The sequence below is a fragment of the Desmodus rotundus genome, chromosome 2 (genome assembly GCF_022682495.2).
Source record: "Desmodus rotundus isolate HL8 chromosome 2, HLdesRot8A.1, whole genome shotgun sequence".
Taxonomy (NCBI): Eukaryota; Metazoa; Chordata; class Mammalia; order Chiroptera; family Phyllostomidae; genus Desmodus; species Desmodus rotundus.
In genome coordinates, this window is record NC_071388.1 from 186,892,183 (window position 1) to 186,917,058 (window position 24,876).

Here is a 24,876-nt window from a genome sequence, read left to right on the forward strand (position 1 = left end):
TCCACATGGCAGCCTGTGTCAGCACTGCATTCCTTTTTAGGTTGAATAATACTCCATTATGTGGGCATACCACATTTTGTCGATCCTCTCATCAGCTGATGGACATTTATGCTGTTTCCACTTTATGGCTATTGTGAATGTTGCTGTTATGAACACCTGTGTGCAGGTTTTTGTGTGGTGTGCATTTTCAAGCAGTATATAGTCTCTAGGCTATGAGCTAAGTACCTGTCCACTCAGGAAACTGGAGGCTGGAGAGCGTGTGTTTTTGTCTGTCTTTCTGTGTGTGGGAACAACCAAGGCTCCTGGATGTTTACAAAGAGTCTTTGGGTTTAAGAAGCAGCCAGAAGGGCTGAGTCAACTGTTAATATCTTAACTCTACCCTACATGCTTCCACTCTCCCTGGCTTCATGCCTTGCCTTCTGTCTGAACCACAGAGTAAGTGAGCCCTACAGGGTGGGAAATGGACCAGGACGCTCATGCCCAAAGAAGCCAGTGTACACACACACAGTGTATATTTCTATCATGCTTTTTGGATAAAAGGAAAAGTGACATATATCATTTTGAGATTCAAGAAAAGCAATGGTAAAAATCCTGCTCTCAAGTTGGTGGGGGGAAAATCATTCATCAATCAATGGATGTGATGATGCCCAAATGTTACTTTGGTTGGAAAAATAATCCCACATAAACTCCCACTTTTCTCTCCTTTGGTCCTAAAACTTTCATCACTACGCTGCAGGGCATCTGTGGACAAACACATGTGGTGAGCCAGACAGCTGGTCACCGGTGTCCTCTAGTTTCATTCCTAGTAACCCGCCCAGTTCTGGCCTTCCTCTGAGGCTGCAATTTCCCACCGCCCATCACTTGGCTCTGAAATGGCTGTTAGGGTTCTTCCTCCCCAGTCTTCATTCTAAAAATGAACACTCTTTGTTACCTAATAAGGCAGAGCTAGGTGATGTTTCCTTGCAGCTCTGTTATCTCATTCTGGGTAGAGGTAGTGAGGTGCGTTGGAAATAAATATAGAAAACCAAAGGATAAAAAAAATGCTCACCAACAATAAGGGAGATCTGATACAGGATACGAGAGAAAGACAGTTTTTCACTAGAAGTTGGCCCGATCTGGCCAAATAAAACTGCATGTGGCACATTCAGGTATATGTTTATGAAACAAGAGATTCTGTACCTGCTCGTTGAAATATCCTCAAAAGGGTAGAGGATCTCCCCATTGTTGCAGATTTCACAGATAAACCCCTTCTGGCTGCAAAGACTGCAGCTGTACACGTGTGAGGTGGCAAATTTAATGACCTTGCCCAGGAACGGAGCCAGCTTCCCCTCTATTACCTGCAGAAAGAGAAACGGGACAGGGAAGCAAGTCATTGAGAACAGAAATCTTGCAGATGAGAACTGGAATTCCTTTCCTTTACGCAACAGGAAAACCTCTAATTATAATTTCTCAGCAACTCTGAGAAAGAAAAGACATAGTATTTTCGCTCCAAAAGAACCCTTTGGTTTAAACCACTGGAGGTTGGAAAATGAAGATGTTGAAACTTCTTTTGTATTCTTCGTCCTTTGTAGTGTAGAGTAGGGGATTGAAGGCCAACAAATGGGGAGCCCTACTTCCATAGACCGACTTCACAGTTACGGTGTGGTCCAAGAGGAATGTGGTGGAGTTCCCAAAATAGACCGAAAACATGCAGGGTAAATATGAATGTAGAACCTCATGTTGTAAATTCAATAACACTCTTTCTCTGATGAGTTGATAGGATCGTTTTTCACTATCTCCCCCAAGAACACTCACCAAATGTGGAAAAATAGTTTTGTTTTGCTGCTGACAAGTATATAATATAAAGAGGTTGCAAATATGGCAGTCTGAAGGTCACCTTTAGCCTGAAAGTTTTTTAAAAACTTAGTGTTTTTAAATAATGACTCAGTGTAATAATTGGGAGATTTCACACAAAAATCCAGCTTTGGGGGCTTCTTTTGAAAAAATCCTTAGATCTAGCAGAACTAGGTGTGAACGCTAACATGTGATGATATTGGCTGTGACAGGGGCAGCTTGCTCCCACTGGGGCATGTGCTCTCCTGTTGACAGTTATCCCGACTAATGTCCCCAACAGTGTCCCCACCAGTTGTCCCCACTGGTGTCTTGCATGTGCCTGCCTCCCACAGTTAACTCCCCCGTTGGCCCCACAAACACCCAGGAGTCCAGAACCAATGGTTAGTTGGATCCCTCCTCACTTAACTAATGCTGCACAGGCTTCAAAGAGTCCAGCAGTTCATACATTAACAAGATAAAATGTGCCTTTATTTCTATTAGCGCAAATACGTACACATGCTGATTCTGATACAAGAAAAAAAGATGAAATTTAATTTGGAAATAACTGGAAATAATTGGAAATAGATGGATACTTTCTAATGAATACTTTCTAATGAATACATAGGTTACATGAAAATTTTACATAAAAATAACATCTGAGGGCAATGTTAATCATACCTAAAAAGAAATTACAATGCCAAGGAGAATAAATTAGTAGTAATGGACATTACAATAAAAGACTACAAAGAATGTAATACTGTATTTTGCAAAAAATGAAGCTGTGAACAACACTAGTGATAAAAACTAAAGTGGTTTTAAGGATCACAGCATTATCTCACAATGGTTTAAAAATGAATATAACAATAGTTAACGCTAAGGAAGGGAACAAGTTGGAAAAGCAAGTCTTTCACTTTGTATACAGTTGTCTTTTTTTGCATTTTTAAAACAATGTATATTATTTTTGCATCAAGATGCAGAAACTGAACAGAAAAATCAGGTTGACTGCTTTATAAGGGTGGATTTTTTTCTTAATAAAGACAGTAGAATTTATGCTGGCTGTTTTTTGAGTCAAGCAAGTCCATTTCCCACCATTTTTTAACTTATTTCCCTCTCTGTTACCTTCAGAAAGCCATAGATAGAGCTCTTTCTATTTTTACTTTCTCAAAGACCATTAACTTCAATAAAGCCCAGTAAAGCATCCTCCTAATACCAACTCATGATACACTTTCTAAGAAATAACCACTACCAAATCATATACCCAGCCACCAGTAAGCACTTTCCAATGTGTCATAGGGTTATTTCTAAATTGTGGTAACAATATTTCAGTTCCATTTGGCTTTACTTGCATTGCTCTTTCCTAAACAACCAAGGTTAATGACACATTTAAAGAGAGTCACAATCTACAGACCATTCAGGGGAAAACATCGGGATGCAGAACAGCTCTGGGAACCAGGTGAGTGAAGGTTGTTGGAAGGAACTGAGGATGAGAAGACCTGGGGGAAGACCTGAGGGTTATCATCTAGGATCTAAAGGAGCAGACTGGGCATCTTGAGCATAAAGCTTTGCCCTCTCCAGATGATTTCCTCGAGACAAAGGGTATGAACATTTTGAAGCCTTTTGAAATATTTCAACAAACTTACACTGGCAACAATGTATACTGATTCCTACCTGGGGATTTTAATAAGCTTTAAAAAGTTAATTTGGGAACTGAGATCTTTACAACATTTAGTCTCCCTATCAAAGAATCCGATCTATATCTCTTTTATTTATTTATTTTAAAATTATATTTTGTTGATTATGCTATTACAGTTGTCCCAGTTTTTCCACCTTTGCCCCCTCTCCACTCAGCAACCCCCACTTCCTCAGGCAATCCCCGCACCATTGCTTATGTCTATGAGTCACATGTATAAGTTCTTTGGCTACTCCATTTCCTATACTGTACTTTACATCCCCATGGCTATTCTGTAACTACCTATTTGTACTTCTTAATTCCTCCACCCATTCCTCCATACCCCTCCCATCTGGCAACCATGAAAACACTCTCCATATCCATGATTCTGTCTCTGTTCTTGTTTGCTTGGTTTGTTTTTTAGATTCAATTGGTTTTTTAAAAAAATAATTAATTATTTTTTTTAGAGAAAGAGGGGAAGGGAGGGAGAAAGGGAAAGAACATCGATGTTCAAGAGATACATCAATTGGTTGCCTCTTGTGCCCCTCAACTGGGTACCTAGCCCATGACCCAGGCATATGCCCTGACCAGGAATCGAACCAGAGACCCTTCAGTTTGCAGGCCAGCACTCAACCCACTGAGCCACACCAGCCAGGGCTAGATTCAATTGTTGATAGATATGTATTTATTGCCATTTTATTGTTCATAGTTTTGATCTTCTTTTTCTTAAATCTCCATTTTATTAAATCTTCATTTATTATTGCTTAACAAAATTTGTTTTCTTCCCTTTATAAGCCACATACACTTATTATATACAGGTATTTCAAAGTTAAACTTCTGTGTAATATTTTTTTCTTATTAGCTATTGCTGGTATATTAGAATATATTGACTTTTGTGTACATCTAATATATGACTATATCTTACTGAATTTTCAGGAATGCAAGTCATTTTTAAGCGATTCTTACAGTTTTTCTGAAAGTAGTAATCTGGTCCCTTCCTTTCTAATATTATACCTCTTATTTATCTTTCATGTCTTATTGCATCACCCAACGCTCCTTGAAAAGTATTAAGTAATGAAGGTATTAGTGGACATTCTTGTTATTTCAAAGAGAATCAAACAGGAAGTTATGGAGTCTAGTGAGGGGCCCATTTTCTCCATCAGAAACATATTGCATATTGTCATTCACCACATTTTATTGATTCCCTCTCTTAATTACAGCTTTACTGAGATATAATTCACACACTGTGTAATTCACCTATTTAAAGTCTACAATTAAATGGCTTTTAGTTTATTTGCAGACTTGTGTGCCATCACCACCATCAATTTGTGAATGATTCTGTAACTCTTCCAAAAACCCTGTACCCATGAGCAATTACTCCCTTTCCCCCCTAAACTGCTCCCAAGCCCTAAGCAACCAATAATCTAATTTCTGTCTCCATAGATTTACCTCTTTTGGACATTTCATATACATGCAATCATACAATATGTGGTCTCTTGTGATTTGCTTCTTTCACTTAGCAGGACATCTCCAAAGTGCATGTTGATTCTCTCTAAACGTCTCTGGTATAAGTCCCTTTTCCCGTCCTGCCCAGCACTCGTATCACTGCTCTCAATCTTCCAGTTTTGTTTCCTGATGCCAGTCTTCTTCCTTCAACCCAAACAGCGTGTTTGCTAATCGGCTTCAGATACCACTTTTATCACATGTCATCTCTTTCCTCAAGCCTTGGCGAATTCTCATTTTATCATTAATAAAAGCTCTTTCCTCCTTCATTTCATAGAACTGTATTGGATTACTATGCCCCATACACTTGATGCAAGAGTGAACTGGGCAACACTGGATCTTACATTTCCCTGGTGTGCAGGTGTTTCCGTCAGCTGATTCCATGCTCTCTGCCCAGACTCATTGTCCACCTCTTGCAATGTACCTTCTGCTGTGAGCAAACTTTTCCTCATGCAGAGTATGCTTTCTCTTGCTCTTGTGCCTTCACCCATGTCACTTCCTCTATCTAAAGTTTCGCTTCTTTTCTTAACACTTAGTTAAATTTCAGCTAGGCTTCATGGCTCAGATCTATTCTGGCACGATCTGGAAAGCCACCTTTGGCAACTTCAGCTGTTTGGATCTTTTGTGCTTCACATAAATTACTTTTACATCATGTAATTTAATACAGAACTTGATGCTGTTTTGTACTATTTGCTATTGTTTAAAATGTGATTGTTTTGCTTATCCAACTGTTGATTGAACATATCGAAATGGTGATACTAACTATAAAATGGTGATTTTACTTTAAAAAATGCCAATTTTATATGGAGCAACCTAAGAGAATGTAAATTGCTTGGAGGCAAAGACTGGGTTTCATACTTGTCTTAAATGTCTGCTCGTTGCCAGGCACCTAAGTTCTTGTTGACTGGCCACGGATGCTTCCTCATCTTTTTTCCTTGGCTGCAGCAGTCATATCTTAGGGCTCTCTTTGTGTCACTGACATTTTCAATCATTCTGTTGTGTGACTTAGTGAGGAGCATAAAGAGTGCATGGACCACCAGGTGAGTGGCTGGCTGCTCAGCTACTCAGGGACTCTGTTTGCTTCTTTTCACTTGCTTAATTGCTCCACCTATTTGTCAGCTCAGGTTCATGACCATGTTCCAAGGGGCTGAAGCTGCTGAGAGTTTTCCCTCCAGAAAAGCGAGGTAGTAGCCTGTAAGTATATTTTAGACTTTATAAACATTTCTTCAATATTTCAAAAGGAAAACTTTATACTTACAATTTTCCAGGGATTAAGATATATTTAGGAGGTTTAAATCTTATCTTTGAATGCAAGTGCTAGCAACACTAGGAACAGGATCCAACAGTCTGGCTTCTGGTCTAGAGGTTTGATCACTACAAAGAAGGAGGTTTCAAGTGTGACATCTCCTGGGGCTCTTTTTTAAAAATCCCATATATCTTTACTGTGGGTAATTGCTTATGAAGAAATCAAGTGGCCTGCCTCCCACCATCTCCTCCTGCCCCTAAGAATCTTACAACTTCCATTACTACTTCCTAGCCATCTTGGTGGGGGCTTAGGGTTAGGGCCACTTTCCAAAAACACCAGGAAGATGACAGCCTTGAAGACCAAAACCCAAGGATCCTCCTACCATTAGGTTTCACATGAGAATGAAGAGTAGAAAAGAACGATTAGAATGCCAATGGACCTGGAAAATACTATGGGTTGGGCAAAGTCAAACGGCCAATAGGTGAACAGGAGCACAGCCTGAGGGAAGTCAGATTTGAGACCTCTGCTATGTTAGCCCAAAACTAGAGTGCCTCGCTGGGGTGACATTAGTTCTCAATGGGGCCCATCATGGGGAAAGGTCCTACAAGCTGTGTATCCAGAGTTGATTTAGGGGGTTCTAATGTCACTGAGAGCAAGCCAGGACTGACTAGGACAAAGTAAGCCAAAAAAAGTAGTTTCTTCGTAATACTGGCTAAAGCTTATTAAGAAAAGAATGTAACCACAGTACAGTTTTTGCTTCTTGACAACTTAGGTGTATTTTTCTGGTGCATAGTAGTTAGATTTATTAGGGAGTCTTCTGGAGAGGCTTACATTACAGAGTTTTCCGTACTCCCTCAGAGCTTAGTTGTCGCTGGGTATTGGGAAGCAGTGGGATGGAAAGGAAAAAACAAGGATGGAATTTGTCTTACTTATTTTTTTCCTACTTATAATAATTACATTAGTCACAAGTTAATATAACTTTATAACAACCCATTAAAAGTCACAAGGCCAGACTTCCTGTCAGGATGGTGGTGGACGTAAACGTGGTACTTGCTTCCTCCCACAACCACGTCAAAATTACAACTGAACTACAGAGCAACCATCTTTCAGAACTGCCTGAAATCTGGCTGAGTGGCAGTCCTACAACTAGGGAATTACAGAAGAAGCCACATAGAGAATGATAAAAGGGGTGGAGACACGGAACAGGCTGGGCCCACATGCTTGTGTAGCAAATACAAATTGGGAGGGATATTTTGGCTACAGAAGTCCTGCCTGAGAAGCAAGGGGTCCCAGCCTCACACCAGGCCCCAGAGCCCAGGTTCCAGTGCCAGGAAGAGAAGTCTCCATAACTCTGGCTGTAAAAACTAGTGTAGATTGAGGCTGAGGGAGACATCTACAGTCCTGGGCAGTTCCTCTTAAAGGGCCTGCACATGGACTTGCTTGGACTCCCTCCCTCTGAGCTCTGGGACAACAGCTCAAAAAGCACCAGAGACATAAGGAGAGGAAATGAATTTTCCAGCATTAGGATGAGAGCTGGGGGTGAGGCAGCTTTCTCTCAGACAGAAGTGTTGGCAGAGGCCATTGTTCCTTTGATGAGCCAGCAGGTAGGCACCATATCTGAGAATCCATTATCCTGGCTCACACTGTTTGCCCCACCCCACCCAACTTTCAGGCCCACCCAAGCTGTTTCCAGTGGCTTTTCCATACCTATGGCCTATCTTGGCTTTTGCTTCAGATTTTCCTAAAATCTCTCAAACAAGCAGCATCTGGCCTCAGCAAGCCCTGTACCTCTTGCTAAGTGACCCTAGCAGCAGCTAGCCTTGGTTCGTAGCTTGGCCTCACCTGGACACCTCTAAGCCCAGCACAAGTAGCATCCTTATGCAGACTGCTTTGTAGCTTATGCTGGGTGGCCCTGGGCAGAACACAGGTGGTGGCTGACCTTGGTTTGCACTTCCTGGGAGGCCCCAGGGCCAGCCCACCCAGTGGATAGCTTCAGACCATGTTGAAGCATCACCACCCAACCACCTCCACAAGTGACACACTCAGGGGGTGGACTCAGCAGGCACCAGAGCCCCATTGAAGTAAGCCCTGTTCTGTGGGGGGGGACCCTATACAGCTGATCCTCCACAGTGGTTGGAGGTCAGTGGTCACAGCCAATTCTTGCAGCTGATTGGCCATTGACATGCCAACAGCAATAAAGGCTCAACTACCACAGGACAGTGCACACAGCTCACATGGGGGTGATGCACCCAGACTACCCAGCTTGGGCAATTGGAGAGACTGTGCCACTGGATCCTACACAATACCTAATACATACATTAGGCTACTCTATCAAACCAGGGAGATTTAGCAGCTTTACCTAATACATAGAAATAAACATAGGGAGACTGCCTAAATGAGAAGGCAAAGAAACATGGCCCAAATGAAAGAACAGAACAAAACTCTAGAAAAAGAACTAAACAAAATGGAAACAAGCAATCCACCAGATGCAGAGTTCAAAGCACTCGTTATAAGGATGCTCAATAAACTTAGTGATATATTCAACAATATAAAAAAGGACCAGTCAGAAATGAAGAACACACTAACTGAAATGAAGAATGATTTACAGAGAATCAACAGTAGAGTGGATGAAGCCAAGAATCCTATCAGTGACTTGGAATATAAGGAAGCAAAAAGCACCCAATCAGAGCAGCAAAAAGAAAAAAGAATCCAAGAAAATAAGGATAGTGGAAGGAGCCCCTGGGACAACTTCAAGCATACTGAGATTCCCATCAAGGGGAGGCCAGAAGGAGAAGAGAAAGAGAAAAAAACCGAAAACCTATTTAATGACAAAAAAATTACCTAACTTGGTGAAGGAAATAGACATACAAATCCAGGAAGTGCAGTGAGTCCCAAACGAGATGAACCTAAATAGGCCCATGCCAAGACATACCATAATTAAAATGCCAAAGGTCAAAGACAAAGAGAGAACCTTAAAAGCAGCAAGACAAAAGCAGTTAGTTCCCTACAAGGGAGCTCCCATAAGACTGTCGTCTGATTTTTCAACAGAAACTTCACAGGCCAGAAGGGAGTGGCAAGAAATATTCAAAGCGATGAAAAGCAAGGGACTACAACCAAGATCACTCCAGGTTGTAAACCAGCAAAGCTATGATTCAGAATGGAAGGGTAGCTACAGAGTTTCCCAGACAAAAAAAAAAAAAGCTAAAGGGGTTCCAAACCAGTATTCTATGAAATATTAGAGGGTCTTTAAGAATTACAAGGAAAAAAAGATAAAAAATATGAACAATAAAAAGGGCAATAATACATATCATCAATTGAATCTAAAAATCAAAATAAAGGAACAAGCAGACCAGAAACAGACTCAGACATACAGAGGGCATTTTGCCGGTTGCCAGGTGGGAGGGGGTTTGGGGGATGGGTGAAGGGGACGAAGGGATTGAGAAGTCCAAATTGGTTTTTACAGAATGGTCGTCGGGCTGTGGAGTGCAGCATAAGGAATACAGTCAACGATATTCTGGTAGCTATGTGTGGTGTCAGATGGGTGCAGGATTTATTGGGATGGATGATCACTTGGTGGGTTATGTGGTGTTTGGTCACTGTGTTGTACACCCTGAAACTAGTATAGTATTACATGTCAACTGTAATCGAAAAATAAAAAATGATTAAATGGCAAGTAATAAAAATAAATAAATAATAATAAATCAGAAAAACGTCACAAGGCCATCAATCAGGTGGTCATTTGGATATGTCATAAAGTCATGGCAAAATAGGCCTCTGAGATGAGGTTTAGTAATCCCTCTATTTCTTTCCCCAAAGTGCCTGTCTAAGTGTGCAAAATCATAACCAAGTAATTAGCAGAAAGCGTATGTACTACTTCCTCCATCTCCTCAACCCCCTGCTCTCGATCTCCCCCACCTTCTCCACGTACCAAGTTGCCCTGTCTCCTTGACAACAGGCAGATGTATGAAACAGGGTGACAGAGTTTCTTTCGGTTTCCATTCAACTTAGTTTCTTCTACTAAGAAAGGTACTACTCTGGCATTGCTTATTTGGAGAGCACGCGTGTATGACTATTTCAGAGGTATATTCTGACTGGGCATTCAAAGAATACACACTTCCATTTGTAACTTACAGTGACCTTTCACTCTATCATTTCAGGTACTTCCAGCACTCAAGGAACCATCAAATATTACTTTCCATGGTCCAGCTAGCTGACAGATATACCAAATATGCTTACCCCATGAAAGCTGCCTGGTCGAACTTCCAGTTCAGGGATACACACATTTTTCCCCCTCTTCCATTCTGGTCAAGATGGTCAGCATTGGAATTTGAGGCCTATGGCTTTCTTGCAGACTAAGACAACAGACTTTATTTGATTTACTTTCTTGCAGACCAATCAAAAATTACAATTAAGTTAAAAAATAACCTAGTGCTGTCTTCTCCAAACCACAGTTTCAGAAGCAGCTGCTTATTACTCATGTGTGGCACCAGGAAATTGCAGTGTCATGTTCAAGGTCGGCAGCCAATAGAGATCTGTGGGATTGGGAAATGGGCACAAATGATTCTTTTATGTCTGTTACCTTCACTCCCTTGGCACCAGCACAAAATTCAAAACCTACAGGGGGAGAGGGGCAGAGGACTCCTAAGTTGGACAAGAAAAAAGAAAGAAAAAGCTCTTTCTCATTGAATTTCTGTATGCATCGGCCAATTCCTTCCCCCTGATTTGTCAAGTTACCTTCCATTTGAATACAAGCATTCCTCAACCATTGTGCAGCGTTTAGATTCTGGCCAACTGTTGGGACTATTTTGATGGAGAGGGCTGCTGCACTTGACAAATGGCCCCTCCTCTAAAAGTCTAACCAAAGACCCCATTCACAGTAAACAAAGCCACCTGCCATTTACTAGTAACAAGCTAGCTTGATGAAATGGAAGACTCAAAATTGTCACACATTGTAAGATGATTTCCAATATAATTTACTTCGCATGTGCTTGGTCAGAGGCCCAGGAGAGGTGGCACTCACTGTTTTCTCTGAGGGCCGTTTCTCTGCATTGACAGGCAGGTACAGTGAAGCCTAGGGACCCGTCACATGAGTTCGTGAAGAGTTAGGAAAGAACAGCCCATGGATTTTGCTCAAGTCTGAAAACCCTAACACACAGTGAGAATATTCTGTGTTCTCATTCAATTTCAATTTTTACTCTTCTTAATGTAAGTCCTTAAAATGGGAAAATGAAAAGCATAGGGATTTTCCTATTTCAAAAGTTTGCTGAACCCCATTTTCCCATAATTAACCTTTGAGCTCCTTATCGTGGCTCAATGCTGGGATGTTTGTATATAAACAGAAATCCGTGTCCTCTCCAATTAGCTGCTCCCCACCCCTCTTCACCAATTATGGGGTGGCTCTAACACCACTGGGCTCTTGGCTAATCAAGCACTTCACTGAGGTGGATTATGATGTCAGCAAATAGTTCTTATCTGATCCTTTCCCGAAGGTGACAATTTCTACTCAGACTTAGGAAAGCATGTGATAATTGAATCTGGGTTGATGTAATTGGGCAGATTTGTGAGTAGTCATCACGGTTCCTATCAAATTACGTTTTGCTTCCTACTGGAAACTTAAGTCTTAGGGAATAAAAGATAAAGGAATTTCAATTTCAGTTTTCCTTAGTCGTTGAATGGCAAAGATGAACCTAAGGACATAAATTTCTTACTCAGAAAAACATATGGGCTGGGGGCTACTGCAGGGAGTTTTTCTGAACTACAGAAAGTGCCTCAAAGGGCATGACCTTGTGCAGACACAGCTCATGGAACTCAGTGGAAGCATGTGCAAAGAGTCAGGTACAGTCAGGTGGTCCACAGCTTCTGAGCCCCCAAACAGGCCACGCAGTCTGATAGAAGTACACATGCATTATTTATGAGGGAAAATGATTACAATGTTTTAAACTGACACAGTCCCAAAAAATCCTCAGGAGAATTTTACTTCTCTGTTGAGTTAGTTATATGCCTGAAATAAATCTGATTTAGGCCTCTACTTTCATTTTGCTCCTAGTTTTGACATTATTGACTCATTAAATAGTAAACAAAGAAAGGCCCTAAGTGGTCTTGTAAACACAGCTTCCTTACTTGATACACATGCCAGAAATCTGAGGCCCGGAGAGGTAAGGTGAGCTGCCTAAGGTCACCCAGCTGGTTAGTGACAGACCTCTAAAACACTCTTCAGTGCTCTAGGGGAAGGACTTTCAGAGCGCATCTGGGGTGGGAGGCAGCCTTAGGATTTGGTGTGGCCTGAGAATTCTGCGGTCACTGGGTACCTACTGACCCACCGTGTACAAATGGAAGATTTCTAAACTGATTCAGTGCCTGCATGGAAGCAAGAAGCACACAGTCTAGATTGATCAGGTTTTACACCCACACTTTTGATCTGAACTGGATCGGCCTTTAGTTTTTAGGAAGATTTATTGTCTAACCTATTTACTTCTTGCATGGAATTCATTTAAATGGTCCTATCTTGTGTAAATTTCTCAATATGGAGTATTCATATGGGAAAGTCATAAAGTAACACAAAACTCTGTAACAAAAATGGACTTAACATCAACAAAAATCCTATTCTATTTACCAAAACTGGAGAAACGATTTTATTAAAGAGAAAAGCAACTACAACTGGGAAACAAACAACTCCCTGTATGCATGTATGTGGAGGAAATACGGCTTTTCAAAGAGGACCTGAGTAAAGGCCAATGCAAGACACCCTGAGAAAAACAACAAAGACCCCAGGTTTAAAGGGAAAGAGAGATAGAGGAGAAATAAAAGCAACATTACCTGATCATGTCAGATGACCCATAAGGAGTTAGGAGAGACATAAAATGCAGAAAACAAAGAAGAGAATGAGAAGTAGGGAAAGATGGAAACAGAAAGATGGCAGAAAGAAAGAAAAGAAAGAAAAGGAAGGAAGGAAGGAAGGAAGGAAGGAAGGAAGGAAGGTAGGTTAAGAAAGAGAGGTTAAGAAAGATAGGAGCAAGGGAAGTCAGAAGCTCACGAAGAGGGAAATAACAGGCTGAAGCTGACTGAGATCTGAAATGGCAGTTAGAAGCCTAGGTTTCTCTTCCTAGTCAAATCTCCTGTAAGCTTTATGACCTTTTTCATAAGTCACTTAACTTCTCCAGGCCTATGTTTCCTCATCTACAACATAAAGTGATTGCACTAGGTCATTCAAAACTATATGATCAGTAAGGATCCCTCTCAGTTGGAAGATTTTATGATTTTGTGATTAACGAACAGGGGAAACATCAAAAGAAGCTTGTTGAATGCCCCCAGGAACGTAGAAAGGGAATATCTGGGGAGACAGATAAAAGGTGAGTTTAGCCAGACTAATTAGAAGATACCCAAGGTAATTTTCAAAAGAAGTGAAATCATGTCACCAGCTTTTTATTCCTCTGCTTGCTGAGGGCCATTCAGAGGGGAGTTAATGCTTTTCAGGAATCATCCCCTCACAGGTGTGTAACCAGATATCAGTTTTCCTGGAGAAGGCCAAAAACCCCTTCCTTTCATCAATGCATTTAATTAGTTAATGTTTAGATAGCACTTAGAGAGGAAAAGTACAATATAAGTGGTCAATATTATTATTACTTGATAGCTTCTATGAGACTAGCAATGCCTACGATTAAATGAGAAACCAAAGCAGGTTCTCAACTAGAACACTGTGATCCAATAAAGAGTTGGGCCACTGATGTGAGGGAAACAGATCCTGCACACAGATCACAACACCTGCTCTTTATCAGCTTGCACGCCATTGGGTTGCGATTGTTGGTGATTTTTATTCTTTGCCTCAAGGTACCAACAGGTAGTAAACCACCACTCACACAGCCCTAATTATGATTTCACATATCCTTTTTTCAAGAATGTTATCTGCTGTGTTGGTGGCGTCTGTGTGCTGGGCATCCGTATACCCAGGTTATGGACTGAAATACACATGGGAATTTAGTACACAAGAAAAGTGGGGGAAAATAAGTTATTTAATAGATGATGTTGAGGCAGCTGGTTTGCCATTAGGGGGGAAAAAACAAAGCTGAATCTCTAAGTCATTTCATTAAAAATGTAACTTGGCATCCTGGCTGGGTGGCAGAATTGGTTGGAGTGTTGTCCCATACACCAAAAGGCTGCAGGTTCAATCCCCAGTCAGGGCACATATCCAGGTTGCAGGTTTGATTCCTGGTCAGGAGTCAACAGATTGATGTTTCTCTCTCTCTCTCCCTTCCCCTTTCTCTCTCTCTAAAATCAATAAACCTACTCTTGGGTGAGGATAAAAAAATGTAATTCTGGATAAGTCAAAGATTTAAGTATAAAAAGATAACCATTTTAAAAGTATTTTTAAAATTATAAAAAAGTATTAGAGAAAAATGTTAGAAAAATATTTACCTGGGGACAATATTTTTATAGTCCTAGAAACCATAAAAGAGTGATAAATCTGAATATATAGAATTTAAAAATAAGTACAATACAAAACACCATTTACAAAGTCATATGACAGAAAACTGGGAAAATATTTCCTATTTATACGAAAAAGTGCCAATTTCCTTAATATTGAAAGACTGCTTTCAAATCAATAAGGAAAACAATATAATTTCAATACAGGTTAATGAAATTAAAAGGCAATTCACAAAAACTACAAATGGCCAATAACATATAAAACAATGCTTCAACCTTATTACAATGGAAAAAATAAAAATTAAAGTAACTGTGTGAAGTTATATTTTATTTTTCAGATTGGCTAAGCTTAAAAAATATCATTAATATGGAAAGTTAATGTGGGTATAGGAAAACAGGAATTCTCAAGACACTAAATGCAAGTATAAATTGCTTTCACCTTTTTATAAGGCAAGGGGCAATTGTACATAGAACAATGACGCCTCAGTCCTCTTCAAAGTAGGCACCTCGGGACCTCACCCACTTCTCCCAATTGCCACCAGCTGCCCAGTAGTATTTTCCTGAAACTCACTGATGGTCTGAAATCTTTTCCCTTGCAAAAGTGATTTTTAGTTTTGGGAAAACTCAGAAGTTGCAGGGAGCCAAATCTGGGCTGTAGGGGGCCTAAGTCACCTGTGTGATCTGATGTTTCACCAAAAAAACTCTGCCTGAGACATGAATGAGCACGTTGTCATGATGAAGCTGCTAATCACCAGTTGCCCACAGCTGTGGCCTTCTGAATCATCTGAATAGTTTCCACATAGGAATGTTCAGCCTAACACAAAATTTGATGCAGATTCGTTGCTCTACTCAGTCATTTTGAATGCGATGGCCACACAGTACACACGCTCACTCAACAGCGTCTACTGCCCCCACGGACTAAGTACAGTGAAATTGTCATTGTTCACACATGTGCATTCCAGTCCACTCTCCTTGGCTGCCGGGTTACATCAATGTCACGCAAACTGCTCCTTATATTAACAATGGCTGGACATTTTCTGGACAGACCTCATATTGCATATTTGAAAGTTGCTGAGAGAGATCTTGTAAGTTCTCATCATAACAAAAGAATTCTTATAACTATGTGTGGTAATAGATGTTAACTAGACATTGTGATGATCATTTTGAAATTTATATGAATACTGAACCGGCTTCTTCCTGTGGGATCCACCAGGTTCAGAGGAGAGTGGCCTTCTCCTCTCCCTGCCATGGAATGTGCTTGTCCTCTGACATCGGTGTACTCCGAAAAGGGGGAATCGGCAGAAGTGTCACTTTGCCTGCTGTGTTCAAGGCCCCCATTGACCAGATATTGTGAACTCTGTTCATACCAACTTGGGCAAAAACAACAGACAGCCCTGTGCTGTCCGTGAATTGGCAGGACATCAAACCACTGCTGACTCTTGGGGTGCTGGCAGAGCTGTGGCTCCAATTCCCAGGGTTCGAGGTGGTGGGACTCATTGTCCTGGCCAGGGTGCTCTTGGGAATATGTGACTTGGGGGCCGCATGTTTGCACCAACCAGAACCTGGTGCCATGGCACCGCAGAGTGAACGCAACGTGGCAGGGGATGCCAGCGGCTCTGCTCTGCCTGCCTCGGCCTTACCAGCACCGATCACATCTAAAGGTCATTGCACTGAGAAAATTCCTGAACTTCTTTTGGTGACTGCAGATAAAGTTGAAGGCTACAAGAAGACCAAGGAGGCTGTTTTGCTTTTTAAGAAACATAAGGCCTGGAATGATATGATTCTCAGCGAAGGAGAGCCGGCAAGGGCAAAAGGAGAAACCGTCATTGTATCTAGCGCAGGGACCTTGCATCATCTGTGATGAGAACAGCAGTATTACCAAAGCCTTCAGAGACATCCCTGGAACTACTCTGCTTAGTGGAAGCAAACTGAACGTTTTGAGATTTGCTCCCGGGGGCACGTGGGCCATTTCTGCATTTGGACTGGAAGTGCTCCCGCAGGTTAGATGGTCTGTATGGCACTTGGTCTAGAGCTGCCACCTTTCAGAATGACTACGACCTTCCTGTGCACAGGACACCAAGTGCAGACCTCGCAGAGTCTCAAAAAGCCCTCCAAGCACCACGCAGGAAGAATCATCACAGGGTCTTGTAGGAGAATCCACTGAAAAAGCTGAGAATCGCGTTGAAGCTAAGGCCACATGCAAAGACCATGTGCCGGGACACCATTTGTCTCCAGGCCAACAACCACAAGCTCTAGGTGGGTAAAGTGGCAGCAGCAGCAGCAGCAGCACTAGAAGCCAAATCCGATGAGAAGGGGGCTCCAGGCAAGAAGCCTGGTTGGGAAGGAAGGAAAGAAGGCTGTTGGCGTTACATATCAGAAGCCTTTGTTGGGAAAGAAGGCTGTGGCCAAAAAGACACCAGCAGCTGAGAAGAAGCCCGCAGAAAAGAAACCCACCACAGCCTGCAGCATACACTGAAATTTGTTTGCTCCATAAAGGTCAGCTCACTGTGGACAGCTAATTTTTAAATAAAAACCTGATCAAAGGTAGTGAGAAACATGAAAAAGCATATTGAATCATTATATAGTACACCTGAAGCTAGTATAATGTTGTACGTCAATTATGCCTCAATTTAAAAGGTCATTCACAGAGATTCAAAGGTGATAACTTTTTAAAAACTAAAAAGGGATAGTGAGAGTGGAGAGGGAAGAAAAATTTGGGTGGTAACATTGAAAAACATGTTGGTGATTGTGTGGATAACATTTGTAATGGAGTTAACTCTATTTTGATATTTAACTGCAAACAGCTTTGAAGCCTCATGCCTGGGCAAGCTGACAGGAAGCCCAAGTGTTCCCCCTTTAGCACCTGAAGGAGATTCAAACCACCCAGGCTCCTCAGAATCCCCGCCTGTGGGAGTCCCCACCCAGAACCCCCACCCCAACCACAATAGCAGCCCAAGCCAGTCGGCTTCCCTGGTTCTCTCCAGCCACTTAGGACCTGCTCGAAGCACTCTGCACATCTCAGAGACCTGGATCATGTGAGTAATAAACCTCTTGTACCTTCAAAGAAATTCTGTACTTTGGAACATTTAAATAATGAATATAACTTGTCACTTTTATAATAAATATTTAACTTGCTTTTAAAAACCCAATGACAGCTCTATAAAAATGGCTTTAGAAATATATACATGTAATTTCCATATGCATATATGCGAGCATTATAAAAATGTAGAAAAACCTTCAATTTTTAGTTTTATATGACTTGTGCTTTCAGTTGTCCCACTGTGTTTATTTTCACAAAAGTTCTTGAAAGTTTGCCTATCAGTGAACATGTTGTGACTGCCTCAGACTCAATGCTTGTATCCAAGGAGACCTGTCTGTCTAATCAGAATGTTTCCTGACTTAGGGGGTTTCTAGGTTTTGGAAGGTAACATTGCCCCAATTAGAATGACTTATAAGATATGCAGAGTGTCAACAGCCATATCTAATGCCAGGAAATTTAAGGTGGTTTTGTTCCCATAATTATCACTGAATTCTAGACATTTAATCTTATCTCTTTAAATACCTAACTGGGAGTTAGTAAGGAAGCAATTAGAACGCACATTGCATTTTCTACGAATCTCACTTAAATGTTTTAAATGCCCCTTCCCGGCTCTGCTGGGCCAGGGATGTTTCCTTCCTGCCCTATCCCAAGTGGCCTACCCTCACTGGCTCCACCCCCAGAAGCACATTATTTGATTTTCATCACCTGGTTGGTCTGGAAATTCCAACAGTTTTAGACTGTTTTGTAGTCAACAGAAGAAAGAGTACTGGTATCAGATTTTTAAAAATCCAGTCCCCATCTACTCAAAGGTCACAGTGATTTCACATCACCCAGGGCACTGTGCAGAGGAAGTATGTTACCCAATCTGAATGTTTTTAACCACTTAGTTTGGTGTCTATCCAAAGAAAAGTCAATGAACTGACTGACCTGCCTTAGACTTGGCCTTAAGAAAGAAACAAAAACTGTGGTTTTACAACAGGAGGACATTCAAACATAATCAAAGAGAGAAGCGTTTTAAATAGTATGCCCACCTGTGTATGACATGTTCCGAGGTTTGGTAAGATCTAAATGGAAAAGTGTCCCACAAAAGGAAGCCTGGTAAACAGCCAGCTTTCCCGGAGGGCTGAGGACAGAGGAGAGTTTGTGATCTGGTCCAGCATCTAACATTCTTCTCTGTGCCACCCTAATGCCCTGCCTTTCTCTGTTCCAGCATTTCGGTGCCACCAGGCCAGAAGAGACTCTCATCTAGATTCATTCGCTACTGCTGGGAGCTCTAGCAAAGGGAAAACTTTCTAACAGGTCAGAATTTTGTGTGAACTATAGAGGCTTTTCTGTCTTCTTTGGGCTCCCTGTCCTTCAAGAGCATGGCTAACTGAAAAGAATTTTATTAGTTCCTCACAATCCATTTTCTGTGTGTATGGGTGGGTAGATAGAGCTCAGCTAATTGAAACTCCAAGCTGTTATAGAGTAACTTATGAAAACTGGGAGAAGAGGTCTCATTGGCTATCTCTTTTATATTTCCATAAACTGAGGTATATGACACACAGGGAAAATGCATGATCTTAAGTATACAACTCAATCTTTTAAAAATCCTCATCTGAGGATATGTTTATTGATTTTTAGAGAGAGAAAAGGAGGGAGGGAGTGAGGAAGAAAGAAAGAGAGAAAGAGAAACATTGATGTGAGAGAGAAACATTGATTTGTTGCCTCCTGTATGCACTTCAACTGGGGATTGAACCTACAACCTAGCTATGTGCTCTGACTGGGAATTGAACCCACAATCTTTTGGTGTACAGGGCGATTCCAACTAACTGAGCCACCTGGCCAGTGCACGACTGAATGAATTTTTAAACTTGTATGTGAAACTACTATTGTCCTATCTGTTCTCCTGGCCCCCTGCTCCACCCACCCCAACCCATTCTCTAGGCTACTACCAGAGGATCTGATCAAATACGATCTGACCCAATGATAAGAATAGTGACAGCAGCTGTTTCACCACACCCACCACACTGATTGGCTGTTTAATGTGTGTCAGTTGCTGCCCTAAACTCTTTAATTCACGACCTCCTTTTAGATAATACAAGTCAAGCACTTAGAACATTGCCAGCTACACGGTTAGCATTAAATAACATTTATTTATTTATAGGAATCCTAAAAGGTCAATATTTTTATCATTACCAATTTATAGGCAATAAAACTGAGGCTTAGAAGGCTTAAGTCATTTGCCCAAGGTTGCTCTGCTTAAATGTGTAGAGTAGGGGGTTGGACTCCCAGACCCAGGGCTAACCACTGTGCTTTAGTGCCTTCTTAGAGTTGGCATCTTTTAAATGAAACCCCCTGAAGACTCTTCAGCTGCTCCAGGACGGGGTGTACTCCTTAGTGTGCCCTGTCCTACAAGGTCATCGCACAAGCCTGTCTTTCCATACTTGCTTCTAGTTTTTATCTACCATCCCCTTCATTGCCTGCTGTCCCGATGCCTGTCTACTCCTTGTTCCCTGAAAAAGTATCATCGTAGTAAATATTATTTATTACTATCACCATGTGTGAGTTCTGGAAGCTTTCTGTTTTTATTTCCAATTCTTACTGCAACTACCCAAAAATGAGTAGTGCATATTCATCTTACAGATAAATAAACTGAAACATGGAAAGATTAAGGGTCTTGCTTCATGGTCAGGGAGTCAATATACATGGACTTCAAAGCTAGAGTTTGAACCCAGGACATCTGATTTCAGCATTCAGTCCTTCCCACTCCCCCTCAATTCCTCTCAAGTCCCATGCTCTCACTCCTGGCTCAAATGCCACTTGGTTTCAAAGGCATTTTTTACTTAGCCACCCTTTTGCTTCCTCTTGCTCTGCTGCCTTCCATAGGTATAAACAGGTCACAAATCAAGGAGGAATGGCTCTTGCTCCATTTCTATCCTAGGCCTTTCCAAGTGCATTCAACCTTTATATTAAAAAAGCTGAAAGTGAATGTCCCTGGAATATTCCTACTGCAAGCCCTAGAACCAAACACTTAAATTGCAACTTTGTCCAAGCAAAATGGCAAATCTTTGACCAGAATGGGCTATGGTCTAGTGGCATGAACACAGAGGGCAAATGGAGAAGTCACTGCCAGTTAAACACCACATGTACTCTTAGCAGAACCTCTGGGGGATGCGTGATTCATGAGCTCCGGGGACCTGTGTAATTCCTAAAGGATGAGCTAGCCAGCTCTCCAAACTTGAGGACAATGGAGGGTGACTTCTGTGGGCAGCCCGAAAGGCCATACTGGGCAATTTTGAAAATGATCTTGAAAAGCATTTTATTATTGGAATAGCTAACATTCTTGTTGATTATGCAGAATAAAAAAGCACCAAACCTTTTGAACATTTGGTACACGTTCCGCTCCTTCTGTACTGCAAAGTGAATATTAATGCGCAATCTGTAAAGTCTCACAACTTGACAGGAAGTGACTGGCTCTGCAACCACCTCCTGACAAGGCTGGGCGGCATTTGGTTGTGATCATTCAATCATGCTTGTATTTAAGATGGTTAAATGAATTACTTAATTCTTTGGCTTATTATTTTTGCATATATTGAAACTACATATGCATAGTTTCAAGTCCCAGGCTAAAAAATGTCATTGTTGAGAAAAAAGTACAAATATCCAACTCGGAACAGCACAATTATTTAAATAATTTAAAAACTAAATTGGACTGACAAGGTGATTCCAAAGTTGATTTGGAAGAATAAAAGAGCAGGCATAAGTAAGATAATTTTTAAAGTATATTTTATTGATTATGTTATTAAAGTTGTCCCAATTTTTCTCCCTTTTCCCCCCTCTGCCTGGTACCCCACTTCCCTCCAAAACTCTCCCCCTTAGTTCATGTCCACAGGTCGTGAAATAAGTTCTTTGGCTTCTCCATTTCCTATACTATTCTTAACCTCCCCCTGTCTATTTTGTACCTACCATTTATGCTTCTTATTCCTTGTACATTTTTCCCCATTCTTCCCCTATCTTCTCCTAGATGATTACCCTGCATGTGATCGCCATACCTATGATTCTGTTTCTGTTCTAGTTGTTTGCTTAGTTTTTATTTGTTTTTTAGATTCAGTTGTTGATAGTTGTGAGTTCATTGTCATTTTAATGTTCATAGTTTCAATCTTTTTCTTAAATAAGTCTCTTTAACATTTCATGTAATAAAGTCTTAGTGATGATGAACTCCTTTATCTTTACCTTATCTGGGAAGCACTTTGCCTGCCTTTCCATTCTAAATGACAGCTTTGCTGGATAGAGTAATCTTGGTTGTAGGTCCTTGCTTTTCATGACTTTGAATACTTCTTTCCAGCCCCTTCTTGCCTGCAAGGTTTCTTTTGAGAAACCAGCTGATAGTATTATGGGAACTCCTTTGTAGGTAACTGTCTCCTTTTCTCTTGCAGCTTTTGAGATTCTCTCTTTATCTTTAATCTTTGGCATTTTAATTATCATGTGTCTTGGTGTGGTCTTCTTTGGATCCAACTTGTTTGGGACTCTGTGCTTCCTGGACTTGTATGGCAATTACCTTCATCAATTTAGGGAAGTTTTCCTTCATTATTTGTTCAAATAAGTTTTCAATTTCTTGCTCTTCCTCTTCTCCCCGGCATCCCCATGATTTGAATATTGGCACTTTTGGAGATGTCCCAGAATTGTCTTATATTCTCCTTGGTTTTTTTTTTTTTTTTTTGAATTCTTGTTTCTTCATCTGTTCTGTTTGAATGTTTATTTCTTTCTTATGTTCCAAATTGTTGATTTGAACCCCAGCTTCTTTCCCTTCACTGTTGGCTCCCTGTGAATTTTTCTTTAATTCATTTAGTGTAGCCTCCTTTCTTTCCCTATGCTTTTACCATACTCAGCGAGGTCTCTGAGCATCCTGATCACCAGTGTTTTGAACTTGGCATCTGATAGGTTGGCTATCTCCATTTTGTTTCATTCTTTTTCTGGGGTTTTGTTCTATTCTTTTCTCTGGGCCATATATCTTTGTCTCCTTAATTTGGTAGCCTCCCTGTGTTTGTTTCTGTTCATTAGGTAGAGCTGCTTTGACTCCCTTTCTTAGTGTACCTCTTATATTGTATGGGGCGGAGACTTAGGTATTTGCCAGGGTGGGGCAACCCACTTCATTGCTTTGTGGCTCTGTGTGTGGGGAGGGGTTGGAGAGGGGACAGTGCTGCCACCTGGTTTCTGGAGGCTTGCCCAGTGCTTGCCTTGTTTCCAGTCACTTTACCCACTTCCTGTATGTGACTGGCACCCTTCTAACTGTTGCCCTGGTGGTGGTTCCCAGAGTGGGTGGGTTTCAGTATGCTTTAGGTCCAGATGGGCCCTTTAAAGAGATTCTCCTGAAAAACCTTTAGTTTATTCTGCTGCCCCAACCCCCACTGGTTTTTATAGCCAGAAGTTATGAGGCTTTATCTTCTGGGTGCTGGAACCCTGGGCAGCACGATCTGGCCTGGAGCTGAGATCCCTTGTTCCCAAGATATCCCTCCTGATTTTTATCCACCACATGAGAATGTGGGACCACCCATGCCACTGCACCACTGCCTCTCCAGTGCCACACAGTGTCCTCTCTGTCCTGGCTCCCTGTCTTCACCCCTCCTACCCGTCTGGATGAATACGTCTTCTTTAAGTCCTTGTTTGTCGGATTTCCATACAGTTTGACCTTCCTGGCAGTTCTGGGTATTTTTTGTGTCAAGGTTAGTTGTGATTCTTACTGTGGCTGTGAGAGGTGGTGAAGTATGTCTACCTATGCCTCTATCTTGGCCGGAAGTAGTAAGACAATTTTGTAAAACAAAAATATATGGATGTATTTGTACTATCAGGTTTCAAATATATCATGAAATTTAAGTAACTGGAACTTGCATTGGAAATGGAACTGAGGAAATAGAAATGATAACTCAGAAACAGATTCCAGCACACACGTGTAATGAGATTATGATGAATTTTGAATCAAAGGTCAACACAGAAAGAATGAATTACTAAAAAGTGTAATGGCTTCTTTTCTGAGGAAATGCTAAATGATGGATGACGCTGGTGCTATAGGAGGGCCTGGAGGCCCTAGGCCCCTGGAATGGGAGGCCATGGTGGCTTCTGTGCAGGATTTGGCAGCAGCATCTGGGGCCGAGGTTGCAGCCAGGTTGGGGACTGGCCTGAGGCCACAGGGCTCAAGGAGGCAAGGCTGAGGACAAGGAGTAGATCCCTGTCACCAAGTTGGGCCACCTGGTCAAGGACATGAAGATCAAGTCCCTGGAGGAGATCTACCTCTTCTCCCCACCTGTCAAGGAATCTGAGATCATTGACTTGTTCTTGGGGACATCCCTCAAAGACAAGGTTTTGAAGGTCATGCCTGTGCAAAAGCAAATACATGCAGACCAGAAGACCCGGTTCAAGGCATTTGTTGCCATCAGGGACTACGATGGACATGTTGGTCTGGGTCTTAAGTGCTCAAAGGAAGTAGCCACTGCCACCCATGGGGCTATCATCCTGGCCAAGCTGTCCATTGTCCCTGAGTGGTGAGGCTACTGGGGAACAAGACTGGCAAGTCCCATATTATCCCTTGCAAGGTGACCAGCCGGTGACAGTCTTTGCTGGTATGCCTCATCCCTCCTCCCCGGGGCACTGGAATCATCTCAGCCCCTGTGCCCAAGAAGCTGCTGCTGATGGCTGGTACCGACAACTGCTACTCCTCAGCCAGGGGCTGCACTGCCACCCTAGGCAACTATGCCAAGGCTAAGCTAAGAGATGGCACCTTCAATGCCATCTCCTAAGACCTACAGCTGTCTTGCCCCTGACCTCTGGAAAGATACCGTGTGCACCAAGTCTCCCTACAGAAATTCCCCAACCGTCATATACAGACCCTCCCCAGGGTTCCTGTGCAGTGGACCCAGGCTCCAGCTGTGCCACCACATGATTTTATACAAGGAAAATAGTGAATTAAGCCTGTTTAAAATAAATTTAAAAAAAAAGGGTAGAGTGAAATGACTGCTTAACCACTTGGGGAAAAAAAATCAAACTATATCCTCACTTTATACCATGAAGTAAAATAAATCCCAGAAGTTTATTATTACATGTATAAAATGAACTGTTTTAAAAAGACAGGAAAATGCAAAATATCATTTATCTGATCTGAGTGTGGGGAAAGGCTTTGCAGGTTTAAAAGCCACAGGAAAAGATCAC

General features: G+C 41.7%; 1 protein-coding gene and 2 pseudogenes across 3 annotated transcripts in view; 2 read left to right on the plus strand and 1 right to left on the minus strand.

Moving 5' to 3' along the window:
• PLEKHM3 (pleckstrin homology domain containing M3) overlaps positions 1–24,876 on the minus strand; it is a 171,053-nt gene that overhangs the window by 28,605 nt on the left and 117,572 nt on the right. For all 3 annotated transcript variants that reach the window (XM_045198279.3, XM_024564256.4, XM_053919019.2), the window contains exon 7: positions 1,180–1,337. In XM_045198279.3, coding sequence (XP_045054214.2) covers positions 1,180–1,337 — 158 coding nt within the window. The remainder of the gene's footprint in view (positions 1–1,179; positions 1,338–24,876) is intronic.
• On the plus strand, positions 15,899–17,127 carry LOC128780273 (large ribosomal subunit protein uL4 pseudogene; annotated as a pseudogene).
• On the plus strand, positions 23,932–24,629 carry LOC112307843 (small ribosomal subunit protein uS5 pseudogene; annotated as a pseudogene).